Source organism: Bos grunniens, chromosome 23 (assembly GCF_055505025.1).
Source record: "Bos grunniens cultivar Pamir isolate PY7600 chromosome 23, Bosgru_T2T1.0, whole genome shotgun sequence".
NCBI lineage: Eukaryota > Metazoa > Chordata > Mammalia > Artiodactyla > Bovidae > Bos > Bos grunniens.
In genome coordinates, this window is record NC_141187.1 from 13,330,817 (window position 1) to 13,345,613 (window position 14,797).

General features: G+C 47.2%; 1 protein-coding gene across 4 annotated transcripts in view; it reads left to right on the plus strand.

Moving 5' to 3' along the window:
• Positions 1-14,797, plus strand: part of ZFAND3 (zinc finger AN1-type containing 3) — a 324,986-nt gene that overhangs the window by 294,685 nt on the left and 15,504 nt on the right. For all 4 annotated transcript variants that reach the window (XM_086371551.1, XM_086371553.1, XM_086371552.1 and 1 more), the window contains one exon: positions 2,595-2,762. In XM_086371551.1, the coding sequence (XP_086227677.1) occupies positions 2,595-2,762 (168 nt within the window). The remainder of the gene's footprint in view (positions 1-2,594; positions 2,763-14,797) is intronic.

Sequence of the window (14,797 nt, forward strand, 5' to 3'; positions counted from 1 at the left end):
GTGTCCCTTCCTTCTTAAAGATGTGCTAGCATCATGTCATGGCCCTCTGGATTTTAGCAGCTTAATAATGCAAAGGCTGCAGCCACTTCCCCTTCTTGTGTGGACCCTAATCTCTCTCCTCACCACCCGCCCCCGCCCAGAATTGGGGGATAATTTCTTACATAGATGCTCCAAATGTAGGACCTTCTCTCAAAAAAAACTCCATTTTTCTGTTTCGATTTTTACTCTAGAATTTTCTGTTTTTGTCACCCAATGGAAAAAAGTCTAAATAGGGTTATTAATACAAATAATGCCTTGGTTGGTTGGTTGGTTTGTTTTTAAAAAGGACCCCTGGAGAGCAGTGTGGCCCCTGCCTGGTATATTTCTTTTGGCAGGCTGCTTTGTAATGATTTACATTTAGATTGTTGCTTGTTGCTTTTGTAGGGGAAGAGGAGGGGTCTGGTATGTCTGGCTGCCTCAGTGCTCACACCGGCTGGGTTTGGACAGCTTTGCTCAGCAGAGCTGGGAAATAGGCTGAACTTGGCTTTCAATTGTTTTCATCAAAGGCCTTGTTTAGTTGGTTTGTATTGGGGGAAAATGTCATGTAGGACTGCAAGAACTAAATGAAATGAGAAATGAAGTTTACAATTGCTGCGAATGGTGCGTGCCTTCTGAAAGTCAGTGTGCGGTGCGGTGGGATGGCGGCCGTGAGGAACCATTACAGTTGTCCCCATTGGGGCCAGTAAGTGCTAGGGCGACATGCAGCCTCCACTCCACACAGAGCAGGGCTGGGAGAGGGGTCCAGGTGGCCTTCACTGAAACACCGCCAGAATTCCCTGCAGATCCGGTGGGTAAGACTCTGAGTGTGCTTCCGCTGCAGGGGCCACGGATTCAGTCCCTGGTTGGGGAGCTAAGATCCTGCATGCTTCATGGTGCGGCCAAAAGAAAAAAGAAGTGCAGCTGACAGCCTTCTGGTTCTCACTGGAGCCACAGTATATAGAAAATCAGGACTGCCTAAGGAGAAGATTCATTCGTGAAAGAAATAATGAGTTTAGGCAAAGAGGGCGCATTAGTGAATAAAGCAGGTGAAACTTGCTGCCCTCCAGGAGCTTATGTTCTCCTGGAGGATAAAGTGAAAAGATAGTGCTGTGGAGGAACAAAAGGCAGGAAGAGCGGGCAGGAGTGGTCTGCATAAGGTTTTCAGGGAAGAAGACCTCATTGAAAATATTGCTTAAAAGACTTAAGGGGTGAGATCCCCTGTGGATCTGGGCAAAGAGTATTCCAGTCAAAGGGAACAGAAGGTGCAAAGGCTCTGGGGTAGGAGACAGTCGGCAGGCCAGCGTGGATGCAGCAGAGGGCAGGAGCAGCAGGGGACAGGGCCAGAGGAGGGCCCGCCGTGCCGGGCCTTCTGAGTGCTGAAGGAAGTATCAGAACTCCTCCAAGAAAGGGAGCTGTTAGGATTTTGATCAGGAGAGTGAAGTGATTCTAACTAGATTTTTAGCAGGGTTGCTTGGCTGCCTGATGGAGAATAGACTGTAGGGACAAGGGGAGGGCAGGGAGACGGGTTAAGAAGCTACTCTGCTAGGCTGGCAGAGATGGCGATGGCCTGGAGCAATGTGGTGGTCGTGGTGGGGTGAGAACGTGTGGGATCTGGGTTTGTTTTGAAGGAGATCATTTAGGAGACTCTCTTTCAGAGGCGATTCAGCACAGGTCACTTTGGAGCCTTGGCGAGAGGTGCATTGTCAGTATGCCGTGACAGTAATTCCAGGAGCGTAGAGCCCCACAAGAGCTGGCCCTTTTTTTGTTTTGAAGGCAAGGTATTTACAGCCTGCCTGTGACATAACTTCAAACTTCATTTCATTTTACTTTTTAAAGTTATACAAAACAGTTGTTGCACCCTACACCACCAGCCCCCACCACCTCTGCCATCTCCCACCCACTAATTTGACTCCAGCCCTGGGGTTGTAGTACCAGGCTGTCTCTGCCCACCCCATGAAGGAGGCCATGGAACAGCTTGCTTGAGAACAGGCAAGGACACTTCTTCCCTCTCAGTAAACTGGAATAGTCTTCAATATTAGAGCCTGATTTCTTGTGCATTTAGTTGTGCATAGGAATAGAAATGTATTTTTACTAGAAAAGATTATGGATCTGCCATGAAAGACTGATTTTAGGTACAGAATTGTGCTAAGTATGGTGATATAAAGAAATAGTAGACATAGTCCCGTCTCTGGTGAATTGTAGTTTACTTGAGGACAAAGATCCCAGAAGAGATAACCAGTACAAGCAGTGAACAGTGAGGACCCAAAGGAGGGGTACAGAGAGAGGGGTCCTGTTTCCAGCTTGAATGGTCTCCTCGTCAGCATGGCTGTTATAAAAAATGACATAGAACTGATGTTTGCTGAGCCACCCCACCCTCCTCGCTCAGGCCTGGCTCATGAGAGGTCATCTTTGAAGGTGCACGCTTGTGACAGTCAGAACTGGCTCTGGCTCACACAGGTCCGGCGCTTGGATAAGGGCAGTAGCCTGGTCTGCAGCGTGCCTGGCAGGAGATTAGCCCGCTCTGGCTCGCCAGGCCAGGCACTAACCCTGACGCCCAAATATGTTGTTTTGTGCAGATTCACAGTCTGAGAATGAGGCTTCACCAGTGAAACGGCCACGACTACTGGAGAACACTGAACGATCCGAGGACACCAGCCGGTCTAAACAGAAAAGTCGACGTCGGTGCTTCCAGTGCCAAACCAAGCTGGAGCTGGTGCAGCAGGAACTGGGATCGTGCCGCTGCGGTAAGCATCCAGCGGGGGGTGTTAGCTTCTGAGAGGCTGAGCTCCTGGCTTCTCCCCCTGAGTACCTCCCTGCAGGCTGTAGGTTTGGAGCTCAGGAAATCGGGAGTAGAGGAGTATTATTTCTAAACACCCCGCGTTTCCTTCAGACATAACAAAACAGGCTAAAGCCTCCGCGGCCACTCTTACACATAGCTCATTAGCGTTGCGCTGTCACTGCCCTCGGCTCCACTGCATATTCCCGTGGTTCCTTCTCATTGATGACTTATTTGGAAGTTAACCAAACCCAGTGAAACTCTGGGATATGTACCATAAAATTCATATATTAATTCTGAATGAGCTTCTTGCTATGTATAATAAATGGACGATTTCTCCCCCATATCCCTTTTAAATTAAAGTTTGACTAGAAAATTATTTTCCTTGAACCATAATTCATTGTCATTTAACCTCTTGAGATAGCATTAAAGTAACCTTTCCTTTGGTGTTATTCAGTGTAATACCAACTCTTAGAGTTGCTGCAAAGGGGTGTCCTTGTTAAAAACTTCATGCCTGCCCACAGTGGAGCAAAACTTAGAACGTTTCTTCTCCCTCTGACCACATGCATCACGAATTGTGTAGCTGTGTTTAGGCTGACTGCAGTGTTTCTGTATTGTGAAAGTATGGTTTGGGACAGAGTTCTCATCAGGCACGCTGGCTCTGGCCTCTAAGAACCCTGTATCCTTTCCAAAGCTCAGGAGTGAGCTTGTGCCTGGGTGGCTGTAGATCTCCTGTAAGCACTGCTGCCAGTACTCAGGACTAGGTGGCTCTCCCGGCAGTCAGTCACTCAAAGCCCTTCATCTTGCAAAGAGATGGTCTTGGCTGCTCCTTGTCCCTCAATTACCTGCCCTGTTGGAATTGAGGAGGACAGGAGGGCGTTCCAACATCTCATGGAGACAAAGTAGGAACTCCTTTCCTGTCATGACTAGAAATCTGTTGCATACTGTGGTGTGTGGTACTCGGCAATATCAGAAACATGCTCAGCTGTAGAACGGGGACTGGCATGTGGAGTCTGGGCGTCACCAGAGAGGTGCGGCCCTTTGGCCTGACATTGATTTGTCCTATACAGCATTTGTGTGAGAGTGTGGGGAGAGAGGTGGGATGAGACGTCGGTGGAGGCCATGGGCAGAATTTTCAGGCCTCGCCTGTTTTCCCTCAATGTGGCGCAGGTGAGCCCAGAACCTTACTCTTAGGTTGTATCTTGATCAGCCATGCTGTAACGTAAAATTCTTGACGAGGTGCTGAAGGAATGCTGTGGTTAGCTGAGGAAACTCTGGGATCTGCTGGCTAACCAGCTTTGCCCACAGTGGTCTGTCTGACCTTTTGTTGTCTGCACATTCTTGCTCTGGTCTTACGTGGCCCTTCGCGGGCTTCAGCAGTTCAGTCTGTTACCAGTGTTGTAAGGCTCCCCTGACCGTTTGCCTGTTGCTTTTGTAACACAGGCCTTTGGGGATTCCTAAATTAGAATCATGGGATTTTCCTGTACCTTCATTCTTCTTTCCTTCTTGAAAGTAACTGAATCCTGGGTATTACACGGGATTTGCCCTAGTGGGTCAAGCAGTTGGTCCATCCCGTGAACCGCCTCGCCTCTGGCAGTGGCTGATATCTCCTCTCCGCCTCAGGTAAGCAGTTAGAATTCACAGATTAGCGCTGAGAGACCCAGAGGTGTTGTTGCCGAGTCTCCCACTTTGTCCTTGAGCTTTGATGCAAACCGCCCATTTCCCAAGGCCGTAAGCACCCAGCTGAAAGGATCTAGAAGTGCATGTTGGATGGCTTCATGTGTCCCTGGAGTGAAGCCAGCTGGCCGGTCTGGTAAGCGCAGATTCCCCTGCCGCACTCGCCACCTCTCAGCAGGAGGCTGGCTTCTAAGTAAGTGCCGATCCGTTTGCCACAGACATGCGTTCTTTTCAGGTGATGTAACACGTGTCCCTTGGCTTGCGCCCCGTTTTGAGGGTCTGCTTATAGAGATTCGATTTTTCTGCTGGAGACAAAGCCCTGAGCTTTCTGCAGTCTCTCCAGATGTAGCCTTCCTAGAGAGAGCTGAGCATTCAGTTGGACCCACAGAGAGCATCACACTTACGTGCCCGGAGAGATGACTGAGTCAACTGCCACACTTGAAAAGACAAAGGACAGCGATGGGAACACACACCTCTAGGACTGTCCCCGATGAGTAGCTTGTGTTCCTCCTCCTGTCTGCTTGGATCTCTCAGGGAAAGGTGAGTTGTGTAGTTACTTCCTTGAGGCTGCACAGAGTGCTGGAGAGACATTGAACTGCCCAGGAAGGTTTTAGAGGAGGGGAAACAGTAATTTACTCCTGAAAGTGAAGACTCGGGAAGGCAGTTTAAACTCAAACAGAACACCTCTCCACTGCAGAAAGCCTTTATATATATATATATATATATATATACATTCACAATCTTTTTTTCCATTCCCCTTCCACTCTGTACAGGTTATTAACTGCTGACAAGAAATTCACATCTCATAAATAATGCTTAAGAGCCATTGCTATATAAATTGAATGTGTTATGAATTGTGATGGGCCTTTTTGTAGCATTCGGTGCCTAGAGCAGGAAGAACAGAGGATGTCATTTTCGTTAATTTCTAATGAGGTGCCAATTAAAGACAGGGAGGACGCTCCGAAGGGAAGAGTGGCCGAGCTCCCCAGAATCCTCCGCCTGGGGCTGTCATCCAAACACTGCCAGCAAGCCTCCTCTAAAAATTCCATTAAATCACAGTCTCATCGAGAGCACACAGACACATTCAGCTCCCCTTTGATCTTCAAAAGAGCAATTTGTAAGGCGAGTTCTGAGCCTTCTTACATAGGGAACAGCTAGAGGTGATAGGAATTGTTAATTGCCAAGACACTCCATGGTCTTTCAACGAAGAGGTGAATTTTGAAGATGAATTCTCCTCTGCCTTGCTGTGACGAGATAACCTTTAAGTCAACAATACCAAAGTAACACCCTCTTCCTGTGAAATCTTTCTGGGTGCCAATTAGAAAAGGCATGTGGTGTGGCTGGAACGATACCCTGCATCCCAGTGTATCTTCAGCGCCTTAACTTCTCAAGATGGAAAACAACTGCATAAACATGGATTTATTTGTTTCATTTTCAGCTCAGTAGGCAGATTGATCAGCCCGTTGTCGTTACAGGGGCCTTGTCTCTCCCATTGCCACCTAGAGAGGGTTCTTCTGAAACCTGGCCATCCTCTTCAAACCTGGGCTGCATCACAGCCACGTGACTGCTGTGTGTTCTAAGCAGATCTTGCATGACGCGCACCACATGCTGCTTACATCGCTGTGCATTGCCTCCCAAAGCTGCAGAATTCATTTTTAAATACCAGTCTAAGAGCTTGCGGACGTTGTTGCTTATTTTCAACTGACAGTGACTTTAACTGTGAGCTGATAGCCCCCCTTTTGGGACAGCAGTGCTTTTACTAACCTCTTGAGTAATCTTGACTTCCTTTACTGCTTTCAAAATAAATTTTATTTTCACTTTAGAAACTCAAAGAGTGATGCTTTAGCTGGGACCTTTAGTTTATCGACTTCAAGTGCCTCAGTGGTCATTTCTGCCTTTTCACTGTCAGGTAAATTCAGCAAGTATTTATTGAGGTATGATTTTGTATCAAGCATTTCCTAGGTTTGTGATGGCTGTAGAAGCCAGAACACAGAGTGTAGGAGCTCATAGCTTAGGCCAGTGATTTCAGAGTGGGCATCAGAGTCGCACAGCCCACTGGGCCAGCGCTCCTGCCTTGGCGGGCCTGTGCCCGTCTGACAGGCCCCCGGTCACGCTGGTGCAGCTGCTCTGAGGGTCCCTGCTCTGGGCACTTCTCACTCTGGGAAGCCTCTAAAATGTAGACTGGCTGGGCCTCACACTGAACATCGAATCAGAAAGAGTAACCGGGTATTGCTTTTTAACTTTTCAAAAGTTGAAAGCTCTTTCCTAGACTCTTTGAGAGCGAGTTGAAAACACTGTAGCCCTTTATCCCTGTAAACTCCAGTGAGTGTTTTCTCAGGATAATTATTCTATATAACCGTAGCACGGTTACCAGCTTTAGCAAACTGACACTGATGCTTCTGTCAGACCTATTGTCCATATTCTAGCTTTGCTAGCTGATCCTGTAATGTACTTTGTAACAGCATTTTCTGCCCTCTGGTATGGAATCCAGTCCATGGTCAAGTATTGCATTTAGTTGTCACGTCTCTTGAAGACTCTTAAGTTGTTTTCATTGCCTTTCTTTGTTTTTAGTGATCACTGGCATTTTTAAAGAGTACATTTCTCTACCCCCTTCTCCTTACCCTTCCCACCCCCTCTTTTTTTTTTTTTAAATAGAGCACTCCTCATTTGGGGTTCATCTGATGTTTCTTCATGATTAGATTCAGATTACATATTGCTAGCCAGAATACTATGTGGACGATGATATATTCCCCTCAGGGTTCTACACTGAGAGATGTAATAGTCACTCAGTCGTGTCTGACTCTTTGCAACCCATGGACTGTAGCCCGCCAGGCTCCTCTGTCCATGGAATTCTCCAGGCAGGAATACTGGAGTGGGTAGCTATGTCCTCCTCCAGGGGATCATCCTGGCCCAGGGACTGAACCCGGGTCTCCTGCATTGCAGGCAGATTCTTTACCACCTGAGACACCAGCAAAGCCCCTACATTGGGAGGCACGGACATTTATCTGCCTCTCATTATTGATACATTAATGTTGATTCATTCACCTTGTCTGGGTGTTGTCTGATGTCTCTAAAAATAGTGTGTTTTTGCCATTCTAACTAGTTAAGCATCTGTGGGAAATCCTTTGACTATATAAATGTCCTAATCCTCCTCAAAACTGTCTCCTAGATTTAGCATCACTGATGCTTCTTGCCTGAACCCATCTCTACTGTGATGGTTGTGCAAGGATGCTCTTCTGACTCCAGTCCTCTGCATTCAGCATTTGCATCCTTCTCCCGTACTTATCTCTTGTTGATATGAATTCATGGGGTTTTATATTTTTTCAGTGGTTTATAATTCACTGCTGTACTTAATTATTTTGTTGTTCAAATTGTCTCAGGTTTGGCCAGTGAAATTCCTTTGAGCTGAATTCCATGTTTTGTGACACGCCTCCATTTCTTTGAAAAGTGTTTCCTGCTCGCTGGCACAACTTGGTGTGTTCTGGGTGATCTTGTACTTAACCTTTGCCTCGTCCCGGCATCAGCTAGTTTTCCAAGGATCCTCAAGGTGATTTAAATATACACTCAAAGTGGGAAATTTGCTGGTCCCAAGTGGAAGGCAGTCACATGCACGAAATAACCGGCATCCAGGCCAGCCTGCCACGAGCTTTAATCATGGTGCACGCCGTATGTTACAGGGATCTGGGGAGGGAGAGGTTAATTCCAACTGGCAGACTCTGGACAGGATTCCACAGTCGGGGCATAAGAGGAAGGGTGGGACTCAGAAGCGCAGAAGGAGGGACTGCGTGGGCCAAGCTGGGCGGTGGTCTGCAGGTGACCTCTGTGCGGCCTGCTGGAGCTTTGGGGTTGAGTGAGGAGAAACTGCTCAAAAGAGAGGGAAGAGATTCCAGATTCCAGTCTGGAGAGTGTGGACATTGGTTTGCAGTGAAAATCAGCGGTTTTGAATGTGGGCAATACTATCTAATTTTTTTTTTTTTTTTTCCAGTTAAGCACACAGAAAAGCCCAGGGGGCTATTGAGTTCTTTTAGAGGACTGATGTAGGGAAGATGTGAACTGGTGCACACAGTGGAAAGGAATGTGCTCGCAGCACAGCTGTCCCCATCCTGGCGGGGACGGCCTGCACGCTGAACAGATGGTGGCATCCTCGCGTCTGGGCTGGGGCGAGAAGCTGCAGTGATTGATTATGGAGCCTGTAGGTGACCTGCGTCACCAGCATCACAAACCACCACAAATAAGCCCACACTTAGGCCTTTATTTTAACTCTCTTTCAAGTGTGATTTAAAATTGTCAGGACGTTTGGCATCCTGTCCTGTGTCTCAAAAGAATCTAAGGCAGTGTGTTCTTATAAAAGGCCTTATTCTATGGACAGAGTTCTAGATGGGGTCTGTCAGAAAGCCTATCCGGGGAAACTGGATAGGTGTTGGTTTGGCTGGTTAGGTGTTTTTGTTACTGCCGTCCAGTGTCGAGTACACACTCTGTGTGGCACGTAGAGAGTGCGGTGACCAAGATCCCAGCCCTGTAGGGGCTCCTGTTTTTTATCCCCAGTCTGGCGGTGAAAGGCTGAAGTTGTCCCAGCGGTTCTGGGGCAGCAGCTGGGTGTGTGTTTACCTTATGGTTCAAGGGAAGGAGGTGCTGCCCACCCTCCCCAAAGCAGAAGCAGCGGTAATGACGATAGAAAACTGTTGATGCAGCCTACGGTAGGCACGAGAGCAAAAAGGAGCTGACACTTTGAGGCAGATTCTAATAAAAGTTTCTCCCTTTGCTACTCTCTTCCTTTTACTCTCACTATCCTTTTACTTAAGCAGGAGTGTGCTTGTCCATATTCCCCATTTAATCTTTAATGTATAAGAGTTCTGGTCTAAAACCAAACAGATTAGTCCCTCTGCTGCTCTTGTAAATTGCAAGTTGAGGTGTTAGAGCAAAACAAATCAAACCTTGACTGAACACCAGCTCCATATATTTAGCCCGTTAGTTTGCTGCGTCCCAGAGACCCAGCGCACCATATGTCCTTTAACAAGACGAGAGAGAGTGGAGACACGAAGAGCCCCTCCCCAACAAAGGAGCATCAGAGACCAGGTTCTAAAATGCAGAATGCGCAGCTCACATTTACTGAAGCCTGTGTCGGTTCCCCACTCGTGCCTTACTGACAGGTGTACCAGTGGACTGTTGTCCCCTGAAGTGAATATTTTCCATCTGGTTAGCAAATTTGCAACTATCTCTATATAGTTCAGTCGTAGCAATAGCAACACAATAATAATTTTATAAAACTATTTGATAAAATTACCCTGTTGATAATATTTCTTTATGGAGAGGGAAAAAATGGCTTTATTGCAAAACTAAAGTAAATTTTTAAAATTCTACGAGTAAATCATTTCAGTTAGTTCTTTGCCAGTTAGTAAGGTGTGTGTGTTTTATAGATTTTTTGACATATAATTTATAAATCATAACATTCGCCTGTTTTAAAGTTCAGTGAGTTTTAGTAACTAAGTTGTACAGCCCTCACCAAGTTCAGAATTTAGAATACTTCCGTTACCCTCCGGAGTTCCCATGTGCCCCATTTTCAGTCAGCCCCTATACCACCCCAGTTGCGTTAACCACTGATCTGCCTCTGTTGGTATAATTTTGCCTTTTTGGAATTTCAGCATCTGTGGATTCTTGCTGCGTATGTGCAGTCTTGTGTGTCCACGTAGTGTGCTGTTTCTGAGATTCATCGGTGTTGTCACACATCAGTAGGTCATTCCTCTTTGATGTTGAGTATTATTTCATTGTATCAGTAGTACCGTATTTGTTTATCCATTTGCCATTTGACATACATATGGGTTGTTGCCAGTTTGGGGATATTATTAGAGCTGCTGTCAGTATTCACTCAGAAGGCTTTGTGTGGGCATATGTTTTAGTTTCTTGGGCAAATACGTGAAGGTGGAATTGCCAGGTTGAAAGGTCATTAACATTTTAAAAGAAAATCCCATCAACAGTGTATTAAAGGTTCCAGTTCTCCATAATTTGCCAGCATTTAATCTTGTCATTCTTTTTAACTCTAGCTACTCTAATGGTTGTGTGGTATTATCCCTCTCTTGTATGTTAATTTTCATTTCTCTAGTGACATGATGTTAAGCATCCTTTTCAGCTGCCTTTTGGCTACTCATATATCTTGTTTTCTGAAGACTCTGTTTATACTTCAGATATCTTGCCCATTTGGAAAGGTTTACAGAATTACCATTTTAACAGTGGTCTAACCCATGAAGTATTTTAGTTTGTTGATGCTGTTATAAATAGATATTTTTATTTTTAGATTGTTCTTTGCTGCCACTCAGAAATGCAACCAGCTTGTGTATATCATCTTTTATCTTGCAGCCTTACTGAGTTCACTTATTAGTTCTAAAAGTGAAAGTGGCTCAGTTGTGTCCAACTCTTAGCGACCCCATGGACTATATACGGTCCATAGAATTCACCAGGCCAGAAACTGGAGTGGGTAGCTGTTCCCCTCTTCAGGGGATCTTCCCAGTCCAGGGATCGAACCCAGGTCTCCCACATTGCAGGTGGATTCTTTACCAGCTGAGGCCACTAGGGAAGCCCAAGAATACTGTAGTGGATAGCCTACCCCTTCTCCAGCAGATCTTCCCAACCCAGGAATCGAACCAGGGTCTCCTGAGTTGCAGGCGGATTCTGTACCATCTGATCTACCAGGAAACCCAGAGTGAAGTGTTAGTCCCTCAGTCGTTTCCAGTTCTTTGTGACCCCATGAACTGTAGCCCGCCAGGCTTCTATGTCCATGGAATTCTCCAGGCAAGAATATTGGAGTGGGTTGCCATTTTTTCCTCCAGGGGATCTTCCCCAACCCAGGGATTGAATCTGGGTCTCCTGTATAAGAGGCAGATTCTTTACCATCTGAGCCACCAGGGAAGCCCTTTCCAATCTGTATGCCTGTAACTTCTTTTCTTGTGTTACTGTACTGGCTAGAATGAACCTCCTTGCCATTTCTTTGATCTCATGTAGAAAACATTCAGTTTTGTTTTGTTTTTACCGTTCATGTGTGATTCGGCTGTAGATTTTTCATAGGTGGCCTGACAGAGTTTAAGTTGTTACCTGTGGAATACGTTTTAGGAAACCACAGGAAATGTTCAAATACATTTTCCCCAGATGGTTGCTCTAGTCCTGGTGAGCTACCATGTGGCCTAACAAAGGTGTGTTTTAAAGAGTTTTTCTGTCCTGTGCTTAACGGTTGAAACACATGCTCTTTGTTCATGGTCATAACGTGTCTGTCTAGCTGTAGTGGGGAAACTTGTGACCTGAGGTCACTCCTCTTTTCTGAAGGCCAAAATCATAGCAGACACCCAAGATACTGTTCTGGGTTATTCTCACTTGAGGTAATGAAAGCAAGGCACACTGAGCAGTGCTTTGAAATGCTTTGTTTGAATTAAATGCTTTTACCACAATACAGAATCACACACACAGATTGTGGGTAATAGGTAATAGGATCACATAGCACCAGGATTAGAGGGGGCCTTAGCAATCATTCATCAGTCCAACCTCCCCCCCCTTGGGTAAAGGAGGAAACTAAGGCCAGAGAGATGGCCACAGCCTCATATCATACCTGTGTGCTTACGCGGGCTTTAATCTGAGACTCAAGGAGTGCTGAGGAGTTTCTGACCGAAAGGCTGCTCACCACTCCCTGCCCCCAGCACGGCTTTCAGCCCCCACTGAGTGCAGCTTCTCATTTCGTATCCTTGCCTGTCCCCCGCTGGACTTCTGTTCTTATCTCCTCTGAAGTACCCAGAAGATTTCTTGGCCTTTCTTTCCCCCAAATTAATACACATTATTCTCTTAACTTCTTCGTTCAGACTCCCGAACCTGGTTCAGGACTTGGGACTCTTATATGGATCATTTGCAGCAAAATGTCACCAAATTAGAGTAGTTGTGGTAAAAAATAGTATTTAGTCAAAATAATAGGATTGAAATACTATTTCTTTCAAAATAATAACAAATTGCTCACAAAATATTGGTGAAGAAATGTCCTTTTTAATGTCTTTTATGTGTGTAGTTATAACAGATTGTGTTCGGTACATTGCACATAGATAATCTGCTGCTGCTACTAAACACCCTCCGTCTTCCTCCTCATCTCTCTGACTCCCTCCGGAGTAGAACTTCCTAAGAAGCGCGGGCCTGAGACCAGCACTGCGGAGTGCCTGAGTAGCTGAGGGCACTTCTTCAGAAAGCACAAGTGCAGCTGCCCAGGCAGTTCTAACAGACCCCAGGGTTTCACACACTACCTACATGCTTCATAGCTCGTTTTTATAGGAATGCAAAGATAATTTAAGACAAAAGAGAGTTACTAGAAATTTCCAGTGAGGTCATCCACATCAGAGGTTTTATATCAGATCTAGGCAACTCCCTTCTCTCGCACTTGGAGGTTTGCGTCGTCTTCGTGTGTGCCACACGCCCTCCTCCGCTGCTCTCCACTCTCCTGTAGACCCTAAGCTCCCCAGAGGCCAGCGCCACGTGCTGCTCTGGCTATCACAGCCCTGGCTAATGTGGCCTGGGTGGGCACCCCACCAGTATTGGCTGATAACATGCAAGAACAAGTCAGAAGTCAGAGAAGCGTGGCGCTCTGGCGAACCTCCGGGCTCTCTTTAGGGGAAAAGTCCTTTTGTGGTTGTGTGTGAAGGCAGGCCTGAGCAGGTGCATAGGAGAACGTCGGGGCTGGTCTCCATGGAGACTCTTGATGCCAGCGTACATGTAAAACCCGAGCTTTCCCCAAGGGAATAACTAGCTTAAAGAATAAGGTTTAGATAGAAAACCTTAGCATTATTTATTTTTACATACCTTTATCTGCCTTGAATTTTTATTGGTAGAGGGGGAGAATCAGTCAAGACATACATGCTGTCAGAGGAGCATTGCTTGCTTGGTCTAATTAAAATTATGTGATACGCTTTTGGCTTAGTTAAATACTCTACTTTGCAGATGGGTGTATTTGCCTAAGTAAAACCTGTGATTCATTTCCAGATGGACAAGATGGGCTCTTTGGAGGTCACAGAGACTGGCAGGTCACAGACCTACTGTGTGTAACCACACCAGTCTCCCATTGCTGCCTATCAACCCCATCACTCTCTTTACTCAGAGTCCAGGCACTGAAATGACCTAGAAGTTACTCATCTGGTGCCTGTCCAGCTTCCTGACCCAACACTGCAGAAACGGCATCAGCAGGGCCCTGGCAGGTAGTCCAGCCCCTGTGTAGGTCCAGCCTGGAGGGGTGAGGCCTGTCTTATTGCCAGGCAGCTTAGACTGACTAGGTGCTTCCTCCACTGCACTAACAAACACTGCCCTCTCTGTATAACATGCCCTTCTTTCTCGGCTCTCTGCCCTCTGGACAGACCTGTCACAAATCACCTTCCTCTCCTGCAAGCCATCTCCTCACGGTAGCTTTGGCTTCCCAGCACCCCCGATCCTCCAGGCCCAAGTCCATGTATGGGGCCTGGAGAACAGTGTGGGGGTGCAGAGGCGAGGCGGGGCAGGACGGCCAGGCTGGGCTCAGGGCTCGTCTCCACGGTTTGCTCCATCAGGGGCCCTCACAAAATCTGGATGTCTCTGTGATGAAACCTTTCCCCTGCTGATCTCCTCGTGGGGCCGCTCAGAAGCCGTCTGTGGGGCCCCCGGTTAGCCCCGTTGCTGGAGTTCTCAGAGCACACTCGGGCCGTCTGTCTGCCCTTCTCCACACCGTGAGCCCTGGAGGACAGGCTGATGCTGTGTTCTTCGGCTGCTCTTGGCCCTGCCATAGCACCTGGTGTGTGGTGCTGCCTCGGTGAGTGGATGGGTGAGCCCTGTACCACTGCAGCTGTGACCCTCTGGGTGCAGGAAGAGCAGCTTTATTTAGCACCTACTTTGCACTAGATGCCTGAAACCATGTTATATTGTGTGACCCTTAGCATGGGTGGACAGATGGTCCATTTTACAGAGGTGGAAAACTCAAGCTTTGAAGTCAAGCAACTCAGAAATATTAAGGAAGCAGCTGGCACAGAACCCAGGTCTGTTGAGCTCCCACCACTTTCTCGTGTTCCCACCCTGGGCCATGGGTGCCCTAGACAGCGAGTGTGTGACTGCAGGGTGCCTTGTCCCTCTTTGCAGCCGTGTGGGTCTTGGCTGCTCCTTGAGCTCTTCCCCACCTCAGTGATGCAGTCCAGTGACCGGTGACAGTTTATGTCGCCTTCTGAATGGGTTCCCTTGTCCCATGTGCCCCTTATCACTCACTGGGATATGACGCTTCTGGAGGACAGGCCATGGCGTTGCCACCTCTGTGTCCCCCGCTGCGCCTGGGTAATGTGAGACACA